Source organism: Syngnathus scovelli, chromosome 10 (assembly GCF_024217435.2).
Source record: "Syngnathus scovelli strain Florida chromosome 10, RoL_Ssco_1.2, whole genome shotgun sequence".
In the NCBI taxonomy this organism is placed as follows: Eukaryota; Metazoa; Chordata; class Actinopteri; order Syngnathiformes; family Syngnathidae; genus Syngnathus; species Syngnathus scovelli.
In genome coordinates, this window is record NC_090856.1 from 2,705,044 (window position 1) to 2,731,924 (window position 26,881).

The following is a 26,881-nucleotide window of genomic DNA, read 5'->3' on the forward strand; positions in this document are numbered from 1 at the left end:
AGTAATTTCTAAATATATACATAAGGCGCTCATTTTGCTTTCATTGCATTTAATGAATTCTTTTCTTTCCTTTTATGTGGCATCAAAGGCAAACAAACTTACTCAACATCACCTTTTGGGTTTTGGCTGGGACGTCGGGCGAGCGAGCTTTCAAGTAAAAAATGTAGATTTTCCTGTTGTTGAACAAATATAATTAGGCTGGCACGTCTAATTTGTGTTTAGTAAAACACGTACGGTCCTTGATGAACGCCTCCCGCAGGATGGCGGGCGGAGGAGGCGCTTTGTACGTGAACAAAAATCCTTGAATCCAAGGAGAACTCCAGGGTCTTTTACTTTCCAGAGATGTTGTTCACATTACAACAAGTTTGTCTCGGCGGTATTCGGCTATACTTGAAAATTCTCCGCACTATTATAAGCTCTGTTGGCACCCGGCAGCATGCGGCAAAAGAAGTCGCCTTTTTCATAAATATTTATTTTTAAATTGAAAAGGGATTGATTTTTTTTTTCCTTTTCTAAAAATATGACATATAAATCATTTTTATTCTTTAGTATTCTGTCATTTTAATCATAAATTGCGAGTTAAGCAAAATGGCATTTTTTTTTTGATTGACAAAATAAAACGTCCGGACTAATTTTTTCACCATTATTATCTATTACGTATTTTGAGTTTTAATCCATTTTTGACTTTTTAAATGCCACATTGCAGCAAACAAATTGAATTGAAAAAGCTGAATAGACAAACAAATCTCTACCTAACACTAAATAAAGTGCAAACAAACCTTTTAATCTCTGCACGAACGCTATATCCAATCACAGTGAGGGAGGCGGTGAAAAAAAAAAGAAAGAAAAAAAAACAAAAACGCCGCGGCTGGTAACAAATGGATTCAGAAGCGCATAGCCCCAACGGATGCCGTCTTTGAAAAATTCATAAAGGTTAAGACAACAGTTTATTCTGTGCATCACAATCAAGCACCTCCCCTGTCGCATTCCCGCTCAAGTAAATATTGTATATGCGTACCAACACACATACGACATCGTAGAGCGACCACATGACAAAACGAAAAATCAACTCTGGGACTGTTCTTACCTTGGGTGGAACGGCCGGCCCAGAAGTGTACAGGTCCAGGCTCTGAGGCACGTCAGTGATGTAGGTCTTCTTGGGGCCCGCCGCCTGGTAGGGCTGAGGATCGGTTCTCCTGTAGGCCTGCTGATCCTGATAACCGCCCGGGGAGAAGCCCGGCTGGGGCGGCCCGTAGGCAAAGTCGGGCCCTTTGGCTTGGGCCGGCGTGTATTGCACCTGGGTTGGGCTGCGTGCTGGCTGCTGGCCCCCGCCAAAGTGCTGCCCTCCGCTGGTAGGGTGCTGAGGGCTGGGCTGGGCTGCCCGCACCTGGACGTTGAAGGTGGGCTGGCTGGGCGTGGAGGCGGTGGCGTAGGAGGCCGCCACGGGTTGGAGTTTCGCCGGCAGCGTGGAGAAGCCACTGCCCGGGTGCTGGGCTTTGGGCGTGGACTTCTTGGTGGCGGTCAGAGGTGGCTGATTGGGGATGACCATTCGCTTGTAGCCTGTCACCGGGGCACTGGGGGTGGACACTGAAGATGGACTGAGGGTCTAGGAACAGAGAGAATTCATGACACATATACACACAATTTTGGCCGACTGTGAAAGAATAATAATAATCCAGCAGCCGTCAAGAATTGTAGAGAGATTGCCCTGGTTCAGCAGACGTCTGGAGGAGTAGCAAAGGTCTAGCTTGTCTCTTTTTTTTTTTTCCTCCTTGTGCTCTAAGTTTTAGTAATTGACTTTTTTTTCTGTCTTTAGGCGCTAACCTAATAAGGCCGCCCAAGGTTAATGACAGACCCTTTTTAGACGGGCTGCGTGTCTGACACCGATACTTGGCGTTGGGCGGAAAACAATTAAGACTGACACCGCAGATACTTTAGCCCACGACGCCCCGTGATTGAGACGTTATTATTGTCTAGGCCTTGAGAGCCGGCCGTCGTTCGCTCGAGCGGCTCGCTCGTCGCAACTCTTCCCAGGAAACGCAGAGGGCGTCGCAAATCTCGGTGATTTAGCGTCGTTTTCTATCCGAGTCAGCACAAGTGTTTTGTGGCGTTTCCATCCTGCGCAACCATTTATCCCGTCCTCCGTCCTTCTCGCCGCCCGTTAGCTGTACATTGTGTGGCTGTTGTCAAGATGCTTAGGAATTTACTCTGTTGACTCACTGAGATTCAAACGAGTCACTCCGCATTGTTATGAACGTTCTGAACGTGACATATTTCCACCCAGTCTGCTACTGCTAATCACAGGGTCATAGTCTATTAGTAAATAATTTATGGAGAAATGCAAATAAAGAGTGAAAACCAAAACAGATTGGGTGGAACTAATAAATCTTGTAGCTTTCTGGAAAGACATCATTGTGGTGCGACCAAAACACTAATGCTCAAAGACAGAGCCTCCAACATGACCTCAAGAAAAAAGTTGACTGGGCGGAACAAACAAAATGTGTAGTTCCCTCTTCTAAAAAAAAATAGGACACACACACATATTCCACACTGACTGCTAGCGATGAGATTAGCATATATCAGTTTGTTAGCATCTGAGTTAGCATGTTTGTCCAAATCCCATATCGGATCCCCTAAGGAAGCAGTAAAAGCTAAAATAATAATAAAATAAATTAAAAAAAAGACGTACTTCCAGTCAGATTTTTGCCTGGCTGATTAGCGCTGATGTTCATTAAAGGGCAAAAAAAAATTGAAGGGTTTTTCTGCATATGTATGGGGGTGAAATCTCCACTGTGCCCTTTAGGAAGAGACATTACTTCATTTAAATCTTTCATGGCTTTTAAACAGTGGCAATTATTCATTAATCTCTTCAGGCCTCCAGAGCTAGCATTTAAGTTAGCGCGTCCGCGGCTAATGCAAATTGAGGGGGCCCCCTCCAAAATAATTATGGCGCTACGGTAGATTTTCTACCAATTACGCCGGCGGAATGTGATGAAACTAATCAAATGCGTACTATCAGTCAATTTGCCGAGCGGGATACATTTTTAGGATCCGCCCGCGCAGATAGCACGTCTGCCCGAGCGGATATTTGAACACAAAGAGTTTTCTTTTTGAACAAATGAGCCTTTAAAACTGCTAGAATCCAACAAACTGTTGGAGTTTTGCTTCTTCTTGAGCTTTTATTTTGTCGGCCCTAAATTTCATTTTTAAATGTGTTTGGCCTGGACGCGACCGGACGCACAGTTCGGACAAGGCTCCAAAAGCTAATCTGAAGCTAACAGTGCAAAAGCATTGTGTGTGTAAAAAAAAATTTGTGATGTGTCTTTATAAAAAAAAAAAAAAGGAAAGAAAGATGCAGGGCTTCCTTTCTCTGAGGCTTTTTCCTAAAGCTTAAAAAAGAAAAAGATGAATTCTCCACCCTGGTGATTTGAAATGCAAAGTTAACAGTTTTAAGCGAACAGACCCCAAAGGCTGCTGGAGTGGTTCCTAATCTTCCCCTCACGTGTCGAAAAGGCTTTCAGGAGACTCTCTGACAAATTTCACACTCAACTTGTCAGAAAAGTCACTGTGAATTCAGAGCGCCGGGGCTGAGGGTTGGCGCACTGTGTTAAGCGAACAGGCATCACATAAGATGTGAAGCATTTTCCAGCTGTGAAACGCTTCACATCTTGTGTAGCGGGTTCCACTCCATTTTAAATTGCCGGAATAAATATTGCAATAATGTCCTCACGTTTTGTATTTTGCCTTTGATTGTTTGCCACGTTAGCCAACGGCGGCCGTTGACTGGAAGGTCAATCCGGCAGCAGGTTCAGAGTTTTGACAGGGGTACTGCGGGCTAGCGTAGCTTAGCCTCGAGGTGACAGAAAGGGGGGTTGGGGGAAGCGCTTCGCATTGTTCCGTCAACGTTTGTTAGTCACCGTCTTTTTTGTCTTTGATAAACAGGCCGGGCCAATGACAAACAAGGGTCGCAGCCGCTAACCTCACATCTTTACATGCCGAAAAAAAAAAAAAAAGTCCTAGAAACAACGCTAACAGGCTTGACGTCAACTGCTGTCACTGTAAATTATGACGCACGTGCACTCGCTTTGATGACATTGACACTGTGAGTCAGAGATTTCGGACTTTGGTAACTTCATATGAAATGTCACAACATCAACAGCTGTACTTGGACTCGCGGGCAAAACTGTTCGTACGACTCTGTTCGTGGCGAGGATTGCAGATTCACGATCTATTTTTAGCTCGTAATGATGTAGACTTATTCAAATGAGAACAAAACAACGGGAATTAGCATCAGTACTCGTTCCCTGTAATTTTTAGTGTGGACCTAACTACGGCCGCCGTCCTCCGATTGGCCGACGGTGAGTATCACCATCTGAAAACGGCGAATCGGTCAAGCGCACTGAAGTGTAAGTGAGCACACAAAGAAGAAGTCCAGTTGTCTTTGTGCATCACAGTCCGCTCGGCTACCTTACACGCTATATTTATACTCGGGGGTCAAAAGGCCCGATGCGGAGCTAATGTCATGTCGGGAGCGTGACAGGCCGACAGAAACCGAGTACTGGAAATGGCGGAGAGATGTTGGATGGCTTCGGCGAGATGTCCCGGGGGAGACGGCGTCACGGCGCGTCCGTCAAAGCGTCTTCCGTGGCGGGATGTCACAACACGGCAACGTGATCCGCCGTCTGGATGCTCACATCTCTCCGAGTGCGTACAAAAACGACGGGCGAGGAATCGTCATGTTGGGTCCATTTGAAAGCCTAAGCCGAGCTTGAAACCGCAAACGCGAGCTTTGGGTGCAGAAGTTATGTCGAACGGCTCGACTTCACTTTCAAACTTAAATATGAACAAACACGGGAGAGCACTTAGTCCAAAACAAAACTTTTACAAGCTTGTAGGCTGCTAAACAGGCGGAAGAAACACGCGGCTGGCTGAATGGCGCATTAATGAAAGATTCAGACCACTTTATGAGATCGTTTTGTACGTGAGGAACGAAGAACACGGCTTTGATTTCATAGCGGTGAAGAATGCTAATGATGACGTCGGCTGATTGGGTGGAGTAATTTAAGGACAAACAACGGATGTTTTCCAGACTGAATCCAGCACTTGAAAATTTTAACCACACAAATACCACATTAATAAAGAAATTCAATTTATATTTAACTAAATTAAAAAAAAATTCATTTGTCTTTTTATTTACATGAATTTTTTACCTTTGTTATTCAGGCAAATAAATACAAAAATGTATTAAGTCGATTATTTTTTCTTTACTATTCAAGTTTTATTGTTTCTGAAAATTAAATCGTATCACACTTTTGAATCAGTTTGTAGTCTGAGAGCGTTTGGGCGCGAGTAGTGGCCGACAGCAGCTCAACAACAATAGTGTTTCTATTTTGTTTTTGTCCCAATCCACAAAAACCTAAAAAAAAAAAAAAAAAAGGAACACGCAATCAGAAGTGAGGTTAACACTGACCTTGAGTAACCAACCAGATATCAAGTGCGTCTTTGATTTCGAGGAGAAAAAAAAAAAATCACAAGTGGTCAGCGAGGATGCGAGCAGGAGGTCAGCGTAGTGTCGTGTAGCGTAGCGTAGCCGCGGCGGCGCTAACGCAGCGGGTTGACGAGTAGTCTATTTTGACACCGGCGCTCGCCTCCTTGTTAACTCACCAAAATAGAGATGATGAACTCGGACAACCGAGCAGCGAAACTCTCCGAGGGAAACATTTAGAGGGAAGCGGAAAAGCCGCGCTATCGGGTTTGTCCTCGTGTACACTAAACACCAGAGTAGGTAGATCTCATGGCATCATACTCCAGCTGTCCGAAACGATTGCGGCTACATCAAGCACCTTTTTGCTGGTCAGGGCAAGATCGTTCCCGATTGATTTTGACCGGCCCGCCCCGTAATTGCCCGTAAATCACCCTGCCGTCGCTGGAGTCGCGGAGAGGCCGAGATGCTTCAAGGTGAGTTCATCTGCTACAATTACAATCCTTGCGTATGCCGATAAGTGCCTAATACAAAGGAACCTTGACTTTAAATCGCTCCAAACGTGTTTTTTTTTGTTTGTTTTAAGAGCAAAGACCAAAAGTAAAATGGAGTAGGTACATCATTGAGTTACTATGACCAGGGGCGGAGCTAGGGAGGATTACAGAGCCCACAGTCCCCCCCCCATGTAAATAGAAAATGACCAAAGCAATTTTGATTGGTTAAAACACCTCTCGCCACACTTCTAGAAACTTTTACTGGTCTCTCTATTCTGTACTGTACAATAAAAAAAAATAAAAGCTACATTTTCTCCACCTTTCATGATTAAAACATGCGCAGGCATGTTGGCGGCAGCTTGCAAGGCGCTATAAATAAAATAAAATAAATAAATAAATATCTTTTTTGACCACTACAGGTAAAAAAAGCAGCAGGTCAGCCATACATTAGTTAGCATCGACGCTAAGCTGCGCGGGAGATCCTGGACAGGTGCCTATCAATTTTTTACGGCATGTTGACAAAAGCTTTCAGGTCTCCTTGGCTAATACGGTATAGCACATGTTTTCTCCCGACTAAGCTATGCACTTATACTATATTTTATTTACAAAACAAAAAAAAAAGATAAGCTATATATGTAAGCAAGAAAGAAGCGAGCCCGTGTACACGTGCTTGTCAGGTTCCGCCATGAAGCTTTCGCTCCATAAACTTTTCATAAAGTCACGTTCAAGTTCTTTTCAAGCACTTCAGGCTCAACTTTTCAAGGTTTTCATGTATCTCACAATGACGCATATTTAATTTCATCTTATACACTTGTTTCATTCATTGGTTTGCTTTTCTGTTATTTTATTCATTCCAATATTTTTAAAATTATATTAATGACATTTTAAAAAACGTGTTATATTTTTATTAATTTGACTATTACAATATATTCAAAGGTATTTTTTGTAATCACTTCTTTTTAAATGAAACTTTAAATATAACTGCACATGCTATTTTCCATTTCTGCAAAAAAAAAAAAACATTACATTTTTTTTATATGAATTAAAATGTAAATACCGCACACGAACGGATAAGTCTGAATTCCTGAAATTATTCGTGTTTTTTTTATGTGCATGAAGTTACTCCACCGTCTGAGGCCACAGAGTTCAATGGGATCTAAATGAACAACTATCAATTATTTATATCCGCCTACGTCAACCATGTTACTTTGTACGCATATATAAATATACACTATGTACGCTATGTATGCCTCCTTTGATACACCAACACAACTCTTAACACGCCACAGTTACCCGTGACCTTTTTTTTTTTTTTTCTAATACATCTAAATCACGCGTCTGTCCTACATTGATTGAAACAATTTCGTTTTGTGCCCTAGGCTTAGACTTTCTTTTAATATCCTTAAAAAGTCAACTGGTTTATGTAGGTCGAGGCACATTTAGTCGTTATTGCCAAACAAAACCAGGACTCGTTTGGAGAAATATTAGGTTTGATGAAATGCAGCTAGATTTAATTTCAAATTTTGGGGGCACGTTTTCGGAGGGGGGGGGTTGGGTTACCTGAGTGTTTCGCGGCTTGTACGGCGAACTGCTCTCCAGGTCGGCCAAGATGCTGGTGAGAGAGTCGATCTCGGCATCCAAGCTGGAGCGCCGTTCCTCCAGAGTTTTCTCGGGTCCTCTCGTCTGTGACCAAAATAAATTGCAGTTCTGGATGATTTTTTTTTTTTTATTGTTGAGGTAACCTCCAAAAAAAATCAATTAAAAATGGGCTTGCTAAAAAAAATGATATTTTTCTTATTTTAGAAAAAAGTTTAATTAAAAAAAAATTGGATGAAGCCAAACAGTGACACGCCGATGTGAATAAATGTGAGTCACTGTCAATTATCACACACGTGGTGACGGACAAAAATAACATGAAGCTTACGTAAATGGACTGGAGATTGCGCAACAGCGGGCACAAGCAAATCATTGTGAAGCAGCACATCAAATTATCAAAAGATGATTATTTCGCAGTCATGGTTACGCATCACAATGGAATGCCAAGCACGCACGACGAGACCTTGACGTCCTTTGTTAGTGCGTCCAGGTTCCAACAAGTGCTCGGCCGTCATTTCTTGTTGCTTTTTGTGCTTTTTTTTTTTTTATATATCAGTGTTCATCATCGTGTTTTTCTTGCTTTTGCCCTCTTTGCTCCTTGTTTTTCCCAGCAAATTGAAATCAAATTCATCACAAATGCTGCCTTTTGCTTTTTTGGTGCCATTTTTCTCCTTTTGATCCTCACGTTCTTCAAGTCGCACGGCCAGCTTTTTTTTGTTTTTGCTGTTTGCGTGCCATTTTGTCCTTGTCCGAATCCATGACGCTGTTTTTGTCCTCCTGAAGTGCATTTGGCGGTGTTCTCTTCTCCCCGCTTATCGACAAGTTCCGAAAAGTGATGTTCTCGTCGTCCTCGTGACTCTTTTTCTCCTGATTTTCCTCAGCTTGTCTTTTTTTTATTGTTTTTTTTGCCATTTCCTTTGCCTTTTGTGCTTCCTTTTTGGCTCAATCTAGCTTTTGTCATCCTTTTTTTGTATCCTTATTCATTCATACACACTTTTCAGCAGAGTAAAGTGTTTTTTTCATTCATTGGTGCAACTTTTTTTTTAAATTTTATTTCTTTTTGTGCTCATTTGTTTCCTCGTTTACCCTCAGGTCCCCGCAGATATTGTCGTCTTTTGTTTCGGCTGCTTTTGTGCTCTGTGAATTCCTCCAACGAGGCAGGCATGACTAAGCTTCACCAACAGGTGTCAGCCTTCAGTCTGAGAAACTTTGCTTGTGTGTGTGTTGTTTGTTGTGTGTGTGTGTGTGCATGGGGGTGCTGGAGTTCAAGCTCATGGCTGCGGGCGTGGAGCTGAGCTGCAAAGTATCCACGCTAGGCTGCAGGTCAGCGCGGACGATCGGCCGAACGCTCGGGCTGGACCCCGCCGCGTGAACTTGGGAGCGCGCCACGCTCGCGGCGCACCGCTATTCCTCGCTGACACTTCGGACAGAAATGAGAAGGCGTTCCTCACCTGATATTCGTACGAGTTGGCGGGCGGAGGAGGCGGGTAGGAAGCGGCCGACGACGGCGGAGAGCGGATTGAATCGGCGGCAGGCGGCGGAGGAGGGTAGTCAGCTAGGGAGGGAAAGAAAAAACAAAATCTAAGATTCATTTCAGCAAAGGATTGATTCGACATTGTAAAATTCATAATTTGACCTCATGTTGCAGGGAAAAACTTGCTGAAAAGATCTCCCACGTGCATTTGGGCAAGGAGTTCTTGGAAAAAAGAGGCCAAGTGTCCTCGCTTCAAGCGCTTTTTGTGCAAAGTTTACTGTCAAACTCAAGAGAGCCATTTAACTAAAGCACTTGGTCTTCGAAAGTCCGCTCGCTTGATGTTAAAACGGAATGCAAGAAGCCACAAAAAGGCTTACGAAACTAACAGCGCCGCAAACCGCAGTTACACAAAGGACCAAAACATTCTGACTAAATAATATCAAAAGCAGTGAGAAAATGCCGACATTATTGATTTGAATTTCTATTCAAAATAGCCAACGTCCACATGAGCCCCCAGACTGGCCCAATTGAAGGTCGATTATTCGCTTTAGTAAATATTGCCCTGCAAAAATGGATCAGCACCTGCGTCCTGCTACATTGAGATTTTTTCCAGCGTAGACAAAGACGCTGGAGGTCTCACTCGAAAAAAATTGTGGCAGATTTTCTGCAGTCGCATAAATTGATTGAAAGAATTGTCGCAATTTGCCTAACGAAGAAGTAATCTGGATCTAAAGTTGGTGGTGGTGGTTTTTTTTTTTAGATTAGAAATGTCAAATGTGTTTTTGAGGGGCGAGGGAAATGAGCCAAATTTGCAGTCCTTAAATCGGCGCTAATCCAGAAGGATTGCGGCAAGGGCCACATGTTTCCGACGGGATGAGGAGTTGCGTGGCCAAATTAAAGTAAGATTTAAGACGGCGGGATCATGGTAACATGAGGCGGACATGAACGGGAACCGGTGCCAATTCCGGGACTTTGACGAATTTCATTACGTCTTAATTGATGTCGTCGGTGTCGCTTATCCAAGGCAGACTGGCAAATTAATTTAGTGGACAGATAATGCCCCCGTGGTTCTAATTGCTCGTGTCCTGAATGTCCTGTGCATTCGCGACAATGTGGGAATTCATTTTGAGTGAGTCGCGGCCTTTTTTGTTTTATCGGGTTTTTTTTTTTAACGCAATAAACACGAGATGTGTGAAGCTTTCAATCCCGAAACCTTTTTCATTTTACTGCGTTTTTAGCGCTTGGTTTGTAGTTAGTAGCATTGGCAGTTAGCTTTATGTTAGCAATTTTTTTTTCCTGTAATTTATTTCATTTCTTACTTTGTTTGTTAATTTGCCGATTACTTGGGTTTATTTGGAAACTACTTTGTTTGGTCATTTTAAAACGGCTGCTGTTATTCAACAGTAGAAAAATAATTCAAAATATTTTTTCTAACAAAATAAGCTTCACAAAAAAACATTTATCAAAACCCATAACAGATTTTTATTGTTCACAAGGTTCCATGTGACAAAGAAAGAGCTATCACAAGGTCGACTTTTGCAAAACAATTAGCACCCCCCCCACACACACAACCTCCCCGAGCTAAACGGATTTGTTGATAGGAAGTGGCCCCTGCCGTCACATGATGTCGCAGTGCTTATCAGCATCAATATTAAAAAAAAAAAAGTTTGAAAACATCTGACGAGCTCTTTTTTTTTTCATCTAAAACTTGCAAAAAACTTGTGAGTCAACTTAGTAATTGCGGGCTGAGTGTCGCTTAGCGATTGCATAAGCGCTTTTTCGTTCCTGCTCCGAGGCGAGCGAGTGTTTAGTCGCCGTCCCTGGCGTACCTCGCCGGGAGGATTGACAGGAAGTCCACCGGCGAGCAGTCTCGGCCGTCCCGTTGAGACTGCTCCTTTCGCGCCTGGCGGCTTTTACATCTAGATGTGTTTAATTTTGTGTGTATTAGCGCAAGCCCTTGATGTTTCTTTGCCTTGTGACTGCACTTTTTTTTTTTTTTTTTTTTTGCCTCGTCTGATGACAATCAGTTACACAAGAGGAATAAAAGTGTTTCGATTGAAAAGTGGAGTTCAAAACTAAACAAAAAGGAGGACTCGGGCTCCATCTGATTTTAATATTGCCGAGTGACCACGTGCCAGAAGGAAAAGAAATGGTGACAATTTAAGCCAGTTTCGCTTCACAACATGAAATTTGGCAAGTCTATCGTGAATAAACCCACAAAAAAAGTCTTAAGTGGTTCCAGAAAAAACAAAAACTAAGTGTGCTATGTAAAACACAAGAAGACTGCCATTTTGGGTTGAAGCTTTCATTGACATCTCAAGCCATGCCTGAAAAAACACAAGATGTCTGCCATTTTTGTTTTCGAAAGTCGTTCCCAAGAGTCACAAATAACTTTACAATTTCTCCAAATTTGGTCTCCAAAGCTAGTTTGACCTGGCAACATAAATTTCTTGAGTAGACTTATAAAAATGTCTCAATAGGCCATACCCAAATATGGACAGGAAGTCAGCCATTTTGCTTTACGGTGGCCATTTTAAAGTCATTTTCCAACAGTCCGTTAATCACAAACTAATCCGATAGCAAAACGATTTTTAAATATATATTCTACTCGGGCCGGCGACCTAAAATTATAAAACATTTCAAATTTGGCTGGTAAACTTTGAAGGCTCGCCATAAAACAGGAAGCTCTAATAAGTCCCCTGTTAAAGATTTTCATTGCTACACATTTAGGTAACACTTCAATTGTCTAATTTCATTGCACCTTCCCAGCATGACGGCGGTCTGCTTCATGTTGTGACACATTCTCTCTCCACACACACACACAACACAAACACACACACAGAGTCGACACGCATAGCGCACATTTCACAGCCGTCATTTGTTTCAACCCGTCTGAAATGTTCCGCTAAAGAGACTGGCTGCTCTTTGAAAGGCATTCACCTTTTCTGCCAACGTTTGTTTTTTTTTTTTTCCCCCTCTGCTACAATAAAATAATCCTCCTATTGTTCTCCATCTCAATTTTTTATCCGGAGGGAATTCTCTCTTTTTTTTTTTTTTTCCAGGGCTTTGCTGTTTCACATCTCCAAAGTACCCCAAAATCCTCCTGCCTTGTCTGCACTTGAGAAGACTAAAATGTCATAAAATCAGTCGGCGTTTTCTTCCGTACGTATCTCGCTAATTAAGAGCTTCACTTCTGGTTTTGCTTTTGTTTTCTCTCTCTCTTTTTTTTTAACTTCTGTCTTCTCTGGACTAAAACAGATCCTGTAAGTATGATGATGTGAGCTTCAAAAAATAAAAAAATAAAATAGGCGGCAGCTGATTCTCGCCCTTTAATTTACATAATCGGTTTTTTTTTTCCAAATACCAGTAAATAGTGTTTTTAGGGTTGATCAATGTATCTCACAGATCACTCTTAGCACATAGACACTATTATGAAAAGTGACAGCATGTGTAAGCGTCTGCAGACACTTGTCTAAAAGATAAGACGTCTTTATGAGCACATTAATCCCTCGCATTTATTTTTTTTTTTTTTATCAATCGCCTGATGTAAAAATGAGGATTAGCATAGAAATTAAGAGACAAGTCAATTTGGCAGCGCGCCTCGCTGCCGCCTTTGTCTCGCCTTGCTTGGGGGGGGGGCTTCACTGAGGCCATTAGCGGGGTCCGCCGACTCCAAATCTTTTTGTCGGAGAACTTGTGTCGATTCCCAGCGGGAAGGGAAGCGTGAGCCAGACGACGACTCAAGATGACTTACGACAGATTTGAGGGGTTAACTCGGGGGGTATTCAAGTAGCGGCCCACGGGCCACATGGGGGCCCTCCCCTCACAGATTTCAAAGTATATAAAAAAAAAAAAAAAAAAAAAACGGATGTGCAACAATATTCTTATGTAAGTGAAGATGAGACAAAGTGGAACAAGACGTCACACTTTTTCCTGTTCGTGCCGTGCATGCGGCGGTGTCCATTTTGACATCAGCGGGCTTCGAAGCCGCCAGCGCTAATTGAGAGAAGAAGCAGCGGGAAGAGCGGCTTAATCGCAACACTTCCACTCTCTTTATTGAGCAATTAGCTTCAAGGGGCTGCTCGCTCAACAAGGAATCCTAATGGGTCGCTTTAAGTGACGCGCGAGTGCTCTTATTTGCGGAGTGTCCTTTATGGATCCGGCCTGTGACACCGGGACTAAGATTGTACTTCTCTAATGTGATTGTGCAACTCTCACATTTGCATGAGTTTCCAGGTGGCGCTTACCTGCAGGATCGGTGTCAGTGGCGTGCTTGTACGGGTTGAACTTGGGCTTTGGCGCCACCACCGGGGCAAACTTTTTGGGCACCTGCTGCTGCGACACGGAGATGCTGGCGCTACCCGGCGACGGCGTGGTCTCCATCCTGGCGGTCACCTGACCGCCGTCGCCACTGTTGCCTGCGTTCCACATGCTTCTGGTGAGCAGAAGGGGAAAAAAAAATTTAAATGTTATATAATTTGGAGGATAAGTCCCCCCAGCACCAACAGTAATTAGGAAGGCGAGACCTGAATGAACTTTTTAACTATTGAGTCAGTGGTGAAGACAAGTTGAGAAGAAAAAATGATCTTATGATCTTGACACCTTTTAATGTGTCCTGGAACAAGAAAACAATCAAAATGACTTTGAAGCGCCAAACCTTTTGTTGCTCATTCTCTTGCGCTACAAAGCCCCACAAATCAAATGAGAGACAAAAGCGAACTCCCCAAAACAACAACAGTCAAAATAATGAAATAAAAACATATTGAAAAATGCTGCAATTCTGCTGCAACCACTTGAGTTGGTTTGTGTTTGGTTGCATTTTTCAAAAAAAATTCTTGTAATTCATCTTTAATTGAACTCTCCCGTTGCTACGCGACTGTCGCTACGATAATGCTAACAAACGATGGAGATCGAGGACAACAATAACAACTATTTATTATTACAAATATTTTTCAAAACTGGAACATTGATGATAAAGACTCAAGGATACCAGCGAGGACAGTGTTAAAAAAAATAATAATAATAAATAAATAAATAAGAGTGGTACTTCTTCCCGGGTTATTCGGCCCTAACATCGTGGTTGAATTGATCGACAAAAAGGTTTATTTATCAACAACAAGCCTTTTTTTAACCCCCCAAAAAAATCACATCAATTATTTCATCTACGCCAAAATTCCCGTCGTCCTCCTCTTCTTCCATTTCTCATCTTATTTGTGCGGTTTTCATACAGCGACTGATTTTGGGAGGTTTCCATTCTTCCGGCTGAGGCCCACGCACAATCATCTTTTAATATTAGCTGAAAACCCGGCTCCTCGTGTTTGATATCTTAACGCGGGATGTCTCACACCCACCTGTCCTTTCACGCCTTTCACCAGAAAGAGGCGAGCGAAGAAAGGGGGAAAAATGATCTGAGACGAGCGACACATTCAACACGCCGCGCGGCGCGTACAATACAAGGCGCCGGGGCTTTGATCGCGCCGTGTACAATCACAGCGTGTCGTCGTTTTGTGCTTACCGGGTTGCTAACACGCGCGTTGGGCACGCCAGCCATCCAAACATCTGTCAGTGCCAGAAAGCTAACAAATGATGTGATGGTGCCCATAGAACAGCTAACGGGACTTACTGGGATGGAGCGGTAGCTTAAGAAACAAAAAGAAAACAATGACCCAAAAAAATAAAAAGGCATTAAGAGAAGAGACGTGATGGCGGAATGGGACTTTTTATGTTGCCGTGGGAAATGTGGACGACGGAAAAATGCGGCAATTCGGGGAATGTGGAAAATGCTATAGTCTAGATGTGGAAACTGATAGTTATGGCTGAGATGGGGCAGGGCAGAATAAGTGAAGCAAATAATTGAAATGCAAAAAAAAAAATTCCCTAAGTTGAAATAACCGAATCGGAATTTATTTTTCTCCTTAAAGGGTAAAACAATCAGTTATGACAGAGAATCCGATTTGGGGTGGGAGAAAAAATGGATTTTATTTGAAGGCCATATCGCTGACCCGTGTTTCAACTACAAAAAAACAAATTATTAGGAACAACCCAAGTGTCTATCTCATTTCCAATATCTGGTTCTTAAGACACGCTGAGCTAACGATACGCACGAGACCCGTACCGACGAGAGTTACCGATTTCGCGCTTGGTTTTTCGGCTTATAACATAGCCCAATGTTGCATTAAATAATATCCCCCTTTCTTACATTTTCCAACCCGTGATTCGTGTTAGTCGGCACAAGGCTACGTGGCGTCCCACTTTGAGGTCAAACTCATTAAAAGTCGTCTTATCAGGAGGCGAACTAATGGAGGCATGTCCGAGGAAGATTACATTAAACGACGGAGCGCGTGAGCGTGGATTCTTCATGACTCCCAACGACGTACATGGGAATCGACAGACAAACAAAAAAAAAATCCACATTTTCATTCCAGTTAGCCTTGCCGCCACTTTTAGCTGCCAACTATTTCCCCCCCCCCCTCCCGCTTGTCGTTGAGGAACACGCTGCAGGTGTTTTTCTGCAGCATTAATTTTTCATGGCCACCACGGAAGCCATCAAAGAGGGATGCTCGGCTACACTGTCAAACATTTTTCTTTTGGGCATGACGAGCTTTCGAGCAAGTCTTCAAGTGCGAGACGCGAACCTGCCAGCCAAACTCCTTTCGCGGGATGTTTCCGAGATGCCGCTGCTGCCATCCTGATGAACCCCCCCCACCCAAAAAAAAAACCTTGTTTCCGTCCCGGGAGTAGACTTACCTCGCTCGGCTAGGCACCGATCAAAACATCACTTAAAACAGACACCGTTGTCGTACCACCTCAACAGGGCTGGGAGGGGTGACCGGGATTAGCACTTACGCTCGGTGACGCAATAAGCGCCGAGGCCGCTCAGCCAGGCGAGCAGAAGCTCTAAAAAATTCAACGCTCCCATCCCGGCGAGCGAGCCCACGGCAGCGGTGGCCTCCTCGGATACGCCTGAATGGCTGAGTGGGTTAACGCGACATTATACAAACGCTAGCTCACGCTTTCTCCTTATTTCCTGCCGTGGTACCACCCTAAGCCTTTTGACAACAACCGCCGGGAGCCAAGAGGTCAAGTGGTCGTCGTGAAGATTTTTCAGAAGGGCCTTCAAAAGCTGACTGACTGACTGGCGGTGTTTTACTAAAAGCACGGAGAGCTGTTCACGGCGTCTTTTGGGTGTTAAAAGTTTAATCGAGGCGAGGCAACAACAGCGTCAGACCACGGGCCAAGTCAAACACGGTGTTCTGAAATATAACTCATGAAAACACGCCATTGCAAACCTTACAGACTGAAAGCAATAAAAATGACAAGTATAAAATCAGTGGCCACTTCCATTTTAGTATAACCTGTTTTATAATATTTTGGGAATTCTGAGGATGTTTCTTGTACATGACCTAAAAAAAAAAAATGCGGGATTTGTATGTTGTCGCATGTGAGAAAGTAAGAAAAGACATCTTAACTCTTATTACATATTTTTTAAAAACTACTTATCCCTATACAACATGTAGGGTGGGGATTAAAGCGCATGCTTGATTGCGCACAGTCAGAGGTCGCAGTAATTCGTCTACAAGCATAAAAACTATCATTAACTAACTCGTTCGCTGCCGACCCGGTTAAAATGCATATTTGACGGCTTAAGCCGTCAATGGTAGCGAACGGGTTAATCCCAAAATCAAGTAGGCTAGCTAGGATTTCCAAAGCGTAACATGTACACGCTTTGATTTGTCGATAGCATTAGATGTCGACTTGAATGGAGCTCCTGTGACTTTTCAACACCTCCTCAGGGGGGAGAGAAGCTGTGACCACAAGTCCGCCTGGTGACCTGTGACACGCTTCACCTGCGACACCTGCACGCAGTCATCCCCGGCGTGACCCGAATTAGCGGACGGCTGACGCAAAGCAGCCACGACAACGCCGACGAGAAACGCCGACGGCTAGCGTCACCTTTTACAGTGTCCCAAAAAAACGAACGCGACAACAAAACTTGAGACTACTTTACTTTTCCCGCTTGGAACTACACTGAAAACTTTTTATCGGAAGCCTGAAGTTTGCGAGTATATGTGGAAAGGTTTTCGAAAAAGTTATAATTTGTATGTAATTTTCTTTAATTTTTTGTAATTTTTGAAGATCAGAACAAATAATTATATTACAATAAATTAAGTGTTAATTGACTCAATTATTGTCTACCGCCAAAAAAAAATGATCGTCACCGCAAAAACTTGTTGACAAAACGCTCGCAATGTTGTTGACGCAAGTTGGCCTTTGCTCCCTAATGACGGCGCGTAGCAAAACTCGTTCCTGTAAATACGCCGAACGTGACTTTAACGCTGACTGACAGCCGGCATCGGCGGGGGAGGAATCAAAAAGAAAAACGGGACGGGCTTGCTCGGCTCGCTCCTTGATAAGTGCGCCGCGTCTCGGGAGTCGATCTCGCTGGCGTCTCGGGAGGTCGCTGAGTGACAGCTGTAAATATATCACGTCGCAAACCCGCGAGCCTCCGCCGAGGATTGCGCTCTTCTTTTAAAGGCGCGAACGCCACGCCGACAACAAACAAACCAAGGCATCTGCAAATCAATATGAGTCGCCTGATTAGCATGCCAAACATTCAGGTGCAGAAAACATGAAAGGTTGGGAAAATTAACGCCACACCTCTCGTGACACAAATTCACAACCTGACACTTCAAAACGAGACTTTTTAGAAAGTTTTACTCGGGGTTACGCTCTACTTTGACCAATTCTTCACTTGTTTTTAGGAGTCGTCAAAGTTTTTCAGCAAAACAAAAAATAACGAGCTTTGCGCGTGGCAAGATTGACCCTAAAACTCAAAAGCCACTTTGGGTATTCACGGATGGCTTCCAAAGATTTTTTTTTTGTGCATCTTATCATGATAGACCTCCCTACCAAATTTCATGTTGCCATATGAAACCATTTTCAAGGGCTGAATTTTCAAAGAGGTTAGCATCCAGGTAGCTAGAAGAACAAATGCGCTAATAACAAGCTTCAGGACAACACCATGAGAGTAATTAACGTTGGTTTGATGTGACATTTAATCAATTCCAGGCAATGTTGTTCCCTTCCAGATAGGCTTTACTGTTTTTCGTCTTTGCCAGAAACCTCTTCCCGAGCCAAAGTACTGATTCGCTTATTTGCCCCTCCACCCCGAGTCGCCTTAGCGCACGTAGCCGCTAGCAATTTTTAAATAATGTCCTGTCATTGTCACCGCTGTCATCTCCGGATTAACACTTTTGAATTTAATTTTCAGTCCTCTTGAGGCAAAAAAAAAATCTGTCGGGGGGGGGGGGGGCAAAACAGCCCATTGACATTTTTGGGGATGCAAAGACCAACTGATGATGATAGCTCGGAGCGAACCGAGTCAAACGCTCAAATGTTGTGCAGCGCATCAAAGCACAGTGGACCGCTTAAGGAAAGTGAATCCGCGAGGGATAAAAGTGTTTATCAATAAAAGCAGAATGAAATGAGAGACGATTACTATGTCCGTTTGAAGTTTTACCATATTTACCGTAGCGTGTAAGAGAATTTTTGTTTGCAGCGAGCAGTTTGTATTATTATTTTTTTTGTGTTTACTGTACAAACCTGTTTGTACCGAACGTGACCTTGGAAGCAAGCTTTGTACGAAACTGATTGCTAGCGAACATCTGTAAAGACACAAAAAAAATCTCCTTCATTGCTTCTTATCTACGTCGGGGTGAGCTTTCCTGTTTATTTACAGTTTTTAAGCCAAAGTAGCGGAAAAACAAGTTTCTTTTTTAACGACTACCGCTGACCAGATGCTACGCAGCTCAACAACAACATTTGCTGAAAGGGAGCTGGGCTCAATGCTAAGCTAAAGGAGGTAAACATGGGGAAAGTGGGAACGTATAATCCCCGTGGTGAGTGTACGATACAAGATTGGCGGATTAGGGTGGATTTCTGGATTTCTTCTCAGCCGTATGCTGCTAAAAAAGCCATTCGGGTTTTGCTTAATGACACAAACTATTATCGCTGGCAATTAGAGAGTCGATCGAGCCAATGTTCGGAGACAACAATAGCTTTGGGATTGTTTCCGGTGTCGGTGCAAACTTGTTTCGGATCGGGCGGGTAATCCCTTTTCCTCCCTGGCAAGGCGGCTGCTCAACGGCACTTTGTCTACAGATGACTTTAAGAGCGTCAAAAACGAAAAAAGAGACCCAAGACAAATGAAGAAAGACGAAAAAGCAATCGATAGAAGAAAAGATAAACTTGGAAGTACGACCTGGACTAGAAGAGAAAATGGATGACCTGAGGAAGAGAATGGCAAGCGGAGAAGACAAAGAAAGGCCACCGCGCATCAATATAAGCGTCTTGAGACGCCTCGCTCATCTTCCGCATAGCAATGGCGTCCGCGTTATCTCAACGTGGCTCGATGAAAGCCAGCGAGGTTGATTTATCCGCTCGTCTCGACTTATTACCGCATACTTGAACTTGTGCTTGGGAAAAGTTGGCAGCCGCACGGCCGCTTTTCTCCAGCCCTTCTCGGAGAAAGAATACGGCCGACACATAACAATGAGCAGCTCGAGGCAGCCTGAAGAAGAAAAAAAAAAACTTCCATCATGTCACAGTGCGCCAAGGTTTCCTCATACTGCTTTTTGCACACAATAGCATGTGGCTAAGCTTACCACGGGGTGCCTTTTTTTTTTTAACTTCACAAGCATCTGATTTTGGAGGGCAACCAAAGGCGGTAGAAAAAAAAAAAGTAATTTTATTACATTTATTTGATCAGTGTCTTGTATTGTAACGTTGCATCAGTATTAAACCCACCTGAATACTTGAGCTAACCTTTGCATGAACCAGCGAGCTTCCTGTGGATTTTTACTCGTCTGCTTTTCCGCCATGACGGATGTTAAAATGTGTTTAACTTGTTATCCGCAGAAGGCGAGCACTCGCAGAGATGTCTATCGCTGCGGGCCCGACGCAAGGTTTAACCGGGTTTAATCCGCCCCTCAAACAATCCGACACCGGTTAGCGTTGCAACAAAACTGGTCTTCTGCCATGCTTTAACAGAATCGGCTGACACATGAAATATTTATCTTTGAATTGGGTGAAGCAGCATGTGGCTCACGAAAGCACACACACACAGTTGCATTTAAATCCCGGTTCTGGGAGAAACGAATGATTGTTCCGATGTTCCGAGATGACAGAAGAAAAACAAATCTTGTTTGCCTAAAAGCATCTGGAGGTTGAGGTTTTGTCTTAGGCCTTCCAGCTGTTTGGCTTCGCTGCTCACTCCGCAGCATTGTGACCCCCCCCCCCCAAAGGAGATTAATTGAAAAGTTAAACTAGTTGTTTTTGGCCGGCTTTGGACTTTAATTGACTCCCGGCTCAGGCTGTTTATCCGAGCGCTATCTATATCAGCCTCTTAATCACGGCGGCCTATCTTAATCACATCTGTCCATCCTTAAGCGTGTCTTATTTACCCCTTTTTACGCACCTCTTCACTTTCCTCGGCGAGGAGGAGGAGGAGGAAGATGTTGATGATGACTCTCGCCCCTAAACTCAGCGCTTGGTGCTCAAAACAGGCCTGATCCACATGCCGTGGCGCTTGAAGTAGAACAAGGCTTACCAAAAAAAACAATCGAATAACGATATCAAATTTTTGGAATGGTTCCGATTGAGTTCCGAACCAAATCCACCTTTTTTGCCGCAAAAAATCTAACAGGAGTAAACACAAAATCAACACGATGATTACCCCAGTGACATGGCGGCACATTAGCAACACTCATCCCAAACGTGATGCTAATGAGGCGCCAAATCCCAAACGGTGCCGGCAACAGAGCAATCAGGGCGCTTTTGTTAAACAGACGCAAAAAACACCCGAGGCATCGTGTCAAATAGTGGCACGTTTGTTAGTTCGTTAACAGACGCTCAGGACCGCCTCGTCTCGTCTCGTCGGGCTCTTTTGATGATGTCACGGTTTATTGTAGAGTGAAACCTAAAGTCCAATATGGTGAGCCATAATTTCGTTTTTTTTACGTTTAATAAAGTAAGTGTCAATTTGACATTTGAAAGTCTCTGAGATCTAAAATCACTGTCAACTGCAGGTGGAACAAAAAAAAAAATTCTCAACAGCTCAAATTCCTGAGCTCAATTTGGGGCCCAGTATGTCCTTGGCCACGGGCAAAGTGAAAAAAAAAAAAATCACATTTAAGCATTCTTACCTGTCACTTTTGTGACAATTTGACGTTCACAGAGTTCAAGTCGATGGAAAAATGTCTCTGGGGATTTTTTTTTTTACTGGTTTTACAAGATTTGCAGGGGTTTCCCATGACCTTGTGCCTGAAGACAATCGGGCTGTCGGATTTTGCCCCTTCCCAACAAAAGACGTTGAACGACCGCCGACTATCTTAAGTCTACTGAGATTGAATTCAAAGTGTTCATTTCGGAGTGAGCCACAAACTCGAATCATTTATAACGTGAACAGTTGAAATCTCTCCATATATGTTGGATTTGCAAAGCTTTGGTCGAGATTTTCAGCGGTCGCATGAGATGTGCAGATGTTTCATAAGATTTGCAGATGATTCGTAGACATCATAAGATTTGGAGAGATTTTGCGGGATTTCCAAAAGGTTCTACGAGATTTGTATTGGAGATTTGCAGGCGTCGTAGGATTTATATACGTTTTGGAAGGTGTGTAAAGAGCTTGGTAGATTTGTAGTGTTTTGGAAAATTTGAAAAGGCCTTTCGAGATTTTCTGAGATTTCATGGAGATTTGGAGAGCTTCCTTTGAAATTGTTATTGTCAGAGGTGTCATGGAATTTACCGATGTTTTGCAAAAAGGAATTAGCAGATTTGAAGATGCCTCATAAATATATTTTGGTGTGATTTTTAGACAATTTGGAGTTTGATGAGCTTTTTAGGGATTTTTTAGGGATGTGGCGGTATTCGTAAAACGTTCTTCGCAGCACTTCGCCATAAGTAATGTTGGCGACATCTTTTGAGAAATATTGTTCAAATTCATCTTTCGGAGTTATTTCAATTTCGAGCATCCACAATTTGATATACTTCACGACGTTTATCGGGTGAAATTTCAGGGCCCGCTAAGGAACATAAGCGTAAATTCACAGGTAGGAGAAGATTACAAAAAGAACGGCAGCTTGAATGGAAGCGGGACTTAAAAGTACATCTATGAAAAGATGTTTACCCGGCAATCGCACAATTCCATAATCACCGACATTCACGAGTCAACAAACAAACCCGAACGCTTAAATATCGTCAAGTTGAAATTCAAGTGGGCAGCGGGGTTTGGACGCTAACTTGAAGGAATCCAACCCCGGATTCATCGTGAGGAATGCCAGGAGGCAAAACCGACAAGCACCCATCGCTGGCACGTTTTTCCAGCTCCACGTTTTTCTTTTTTTTTTTGTAGGAGCAACCGCGGGAATGCAGAGATGCTCCTGCGGATATTTTCAACACATTAAAAAAAGGCTCAGGACCGAGCTTGTTATTACCGTGGCTGTCAAATGAAACTCTCAGCCGCTTGCGTTTCTCTTAATGTGTTTTTTTTTTTTTTCAACTTGGCTAGGTCAGCGAGTGCGAGGTGAATGCAATGACAGTCGACTATGTTTAGCCCTAACGACATAATTGCAGACATTTTTTTTTTCTCAGTCTTTACAAGAAGAGGTGCAGCGGTATTTTCATGGAGGAACATAGATGGTTATCAAAGTGTGTGAAATGAAGGGGGGGGGGGAGACAAGATTGTATTGTAATGAAGGTATTCACAGCCACTTTGTGCCATAGCTTTCATTTTTCATCAGTGGTGGTTTTGTACTTTTTTTTTTTTTATCATATTTGCTGGCAATCATTAAAATTAAGGGGAGAGTGGTTTGTGACTTTTACAATTGCAGGAGTGGACTCATTTTGACACTTTTATGAATTTTGATTATTTTGTACAGGTAAAACCTTTTCCATACATTTGAAAAATGCATTAAAAAACGTGAATGTTTTGCAAATTACGTTTGAATGTTTCGTGTGATCGTCAAATTAAATCATGTAGTAATTAATCAAATGAATTAATTTTTGCGCTCACCAATGTTTTTATTTTCATCTTTTAATAAAGATTATGTTGTACAATTTTTTTTATTTGTTCAAATCACAAATTGAAAAATACCTTCACCTTGAGGAGAATTCGTTTTGTTTTCTGAGATATTTTATTTGTATTTTACAAAGCTCACAGCTAATTTTTTTTTTTTAAAACAGACTGTTAAATTCTGTTTGTTGTTTTTGCATAAATTAAAAAAAATTATCATCACAGCGCATCGAGGGTCGAAAGTTTAGTGAAGGCCATTTATGAAAAGCGAAACGATGCAGTGAATAATGGATGACAATGAAAAAATCATGACCCTTAAATGTTACCAAAATATGACATCAAATATACATCATGATGTACTACACTCACAATATGTACAAACAAATATTACAAAGCATCACTTTAATTGTGTCATTTTGTTTTCGCAAAGAAGAATAAAAACTGTTCGCACCTGTTCAATCAGAAGCTTCTTACAAAAAAAAAATTAAAAATGACAACTTGGGATTTACTGAGGACACAATCAAAATATTGTGGACAAAAGAAGGAAAGAAATAAAAACTCACCAAAACTTTTAACACCAGCCGAGTTTATACACAATGCGGCACCTGTAAGAAAAAATAAAAATTCAGTATCAAGTTGGGGAACAACACGAGTATAGAAAAATTTCGTTTGTTCATCTGCGTTGTCCAATCTCAGGTGGCCAAAGTTTGCCTCCCGTGCGTTCGCTCGCCTCGGCCGACTTAGCATTAAAGTGCAACGCAAATAAAGTTAAAAAGCAACTTTTGACTGGAGGGGATAAATTGAAACAGATAATTGCGAGCAAAAATTGCTATTTCTGGCGCAGAGAAATGTCCTACATTCTCTTTGGATGCAGGTAAAAAGTGGGGGCGGAGTGATTTCTTTCTTTATTTTTCTTTTTTGTCTCCAGGGCCCCCCAAAAAGATGCGCGATGCTCCTCAGCCTTTTGTTGCCGTAAATTGACAGTGTCAGTTTCCCCACTCGGCGGCGTATACTTCAGGGAACGACGATGGGATGTAACACGGATGGGCGTCAGTCAACGTGACAGTTGTTTTTTCCTCTTTCTTTAAAATGAAGGAAAAAAGGAGGGTGGGTCTTTTTTTTTTTGTGTAAGGCGAGGCGGGAATAGGAATTAATACACCTACACTCCCCCCTTTTTCCCTTTAGGACGGCGTGCATCCTTTTTTTCTTTGTACTCGCATCGTAATTACTGGTGGGCGCCAGTTTGGATGTGATCCAGGCCGCCTCCTTCGCACTTTTTTTTTTTTTTTTTTGCAAGTATAATTTTCTGACAAGCTAGACTTTTTCCTTAACTTTTTGCTTGTTTGCTGGGAAACAAAACAGTAGTGTTCTTTTTTTTTGACAAGCATAGCAAAAACAAGCAAAAAAAGTTTTTGGTGCTCCATTTCGATAATGTGCCAAGACATGGATTGAGTAGTTCTGAACGATACGCATCTTCGTCATCAGCGGGACTCCAAAAAGGACCTTGGATGCTTTCTTATTAAAAGCGATCCACTCGTGTTTTCCCTTTTTTTTTTTTGCTATAACCAATAACAATTAATTTTGAAGTACAGCACAAGGCTTTTTTTTGAACACCCAAAAAATGTATTGCTGCAATTTATTTTTATTGAGTCACCGTGTAAATACAATGTACAAGGGTCTTTCTCGTTCTGCTCGAGAATTGAAAGAGGACAATTGTTCGAAAGCCTTGAGCAAAAAATTCATTACTAAGAGCAATGATGGTTTTTTTTTGTCGTCTTCCTTTTTCTGCTATTTTTGCAAACTACATATGATGTTTGTGTGCCTTTTTTTTTCTTTTTTTTCAAATAGGCCATGGCACCTTGGCGGATAGGTTCTCCCTAAGGTTGCGGACAAGTCTTATTGGGCCTGGAAATGTTCGAGCAGACCCAATGAAAAATACATAGATTGGCGAACACCGCGCTCGTGTATTTATAGCCTCGTTGCAACCAACGAGAACGCTTACATCCGCTTTGTCAATTACACAAGGGACAGAGCAGATGAATCCAATAAACAACAACAAAAAAATGTCTTTCGTTTAGAACATAGGTGTCAAACCCAAGGCCCGGGGGTCAAATACAGCCCGCCGCCTCATTTTATGTGGCCCGCGAAGACAACTGAACTCAACTGACACCAACGGCAATTATGCAACATATGCGGCGTATACAATTGGTTAATCCGTCAATGAAACATTTTCCGTGACAAGCTGCTAAAAGATGCGATTAGACGCGACATGAGAAGAAGCTCCGCACTCGGCTGTCACACACTTGTGACAGCATTAACAACGCGGCGTCAGAACGCGCCACCAAGAAATGCTTTCCATTCAGTTCGGCGGACTTTTTGTTTGTTTTGTTTTAGGCCACAGAGGAATAAATAAAAGAAACGAGATTGACAAGCCAGTCTTCCATAATAGATGCCTTCAGACAGCAATAAAATTTTGGCATTTTCATGATACTTGAAATACTTTTTAGCTTTTAGCGTTAGCTTCTTCTTGACATACACAATCTTTTAGCGTTAGCTTCTTCTTGACATACACAATCTTTTAAAGTTAAAAAAGAATGCCCGAGTTTAATCCAGTGAGGAAAGGAGTAAGACACTGATTCATGCAATCAAACTTTTACAGACATTTGGTGGAAGAATAATCGTCGGACGTAACATTTTCCGGTGATAAACGCTTGCCTTAAATCACGAGCGCCGGCTAACACGAGACATAAAGCGGTGCACCGCCATGATGTATAGACACCATGTGAGGACTTTGGTCTTGGGTGTAACCTAGCACCACACACACACACAAGAAAATGATTTGGGTCAGTAGGTAATTGCATTCGGGAATCACGGGGGACTCGACGGCAATTAATTCCACCGACGCTGAACCGGTTGAAATACGCACGCTGGTCTTGTTTGCTGCCGTCTCAAAACGGTGACGGATGTTGACACATTTTGAGTCAGCAGAAAAAAAAAAAAAAATGTTTACAGGAAATTATAGCGTGTCGTTCAATTCTTTTTCAGTTTTTTCTCATTCTAACATTTGTGTGTAATTTTTGTTATTCCAAATGACGCTCTTTTGGCAACAGGCCGCCACAGTCATTTGAGAGTGTTTAGCGGCTGGCATCGGAGAGTGTATCAGTCACACACAGCGTAAAGTGTGTTCCCATTAGCCCGCAGCGGCCCGGCTGCCTAATCTCAGTTTAATCACTTAGTGGCATCCCGAGCTAAACGAGAGGGGAGGAAGAGGCAGGAAATGTCATTTTTGGCACAGCGCGACTTGGGCTGTCCGGGACGGTTGGCTTCATGACGAAGCGTTTCCTTGACTGGTTGAAAATGCTCGTTGACAGGAAGTGGAAATGTGCACCGGAGGACTTGGCTGATATGAACTTTTTTTCGTTTTGACTGCAAACGCTAAGTGACACATGGCAAAGCGACTGTAAAAAAAACTCTTTGTTAAATTAGAATTTTTGGAATCAAAAATGCAATAACTTGAGCATCCTTTGTGACAAAAATATTCAATAAAAAAAGTTTGACAAAAATTACATTATTACATATTCTTGTAACTTTGGTTTTATTTCAAGTTTAATATAACTTATTTTATAATAAGACAATTTTTTTTTTCCTTTTTCAGACTTTATTTACTTTTTTGTTCCTGTAAGATTGACTTCATGCTTCTAAATATAAAAATAAAGTTAAAAAAAACAACCTAACTTTAATATATGCCAAATTGTGTTGCATTT

At 42.5% G+C, this 26,881-nt stretch overlaps 1 protein-coding gene across 8 annotated transcripts in view; it reads right to left on the reverse strand.

Moving 5' to 3' along the window:
• Window positions 1-26,881, reverse strand: part of lpp (LIM domain containing preferred translocation partner in lipoma) — a 61,811-nt gene that overhangs the window by 20,600 nt on the left and 14,330 nt on the right. For 3 of the 8 annotated variants that reach the window (XM_049723077.2, XM_049723069.2, XM_049723063.2), the window contains 6 exons: window positions 23,681-23,722; window positions 19,511-19,616; window positions 13,294-13,481; window positions 9,024-9,127; window positions 7,537-7,659; window positions 1,088-1,606 (listed from right to left, as the gene is read on the reverse strand). In XM_049723077.2, coding sequence (XP_049579034.1) covers window positions 1,088-1,606; window positions 7,537-7,659; window positions 9,024-9,127; window positions 13,294-13,481; window positions 19,511-19,593 — 1,017 coding nt within the window. In that variant the 5' untranslated portion in view covers window positions 19,594-19,616; window positions 23,681-23,722. Of the gene's footprint in view, window positions 1-1,087; window positions 1,607-7,536; window positions 7,660-9,023; window positions 9,128-13,293; window positions 13,482-19,503; window positions 19,617-23,680; window positions 23,723-26,881 lie in introns of those variants that run through there. The other 5 variants (XM_049723092.2, XM_049723100.1, XM_049723109.1 and 2 more) reach the window with 3 other exon arrangements.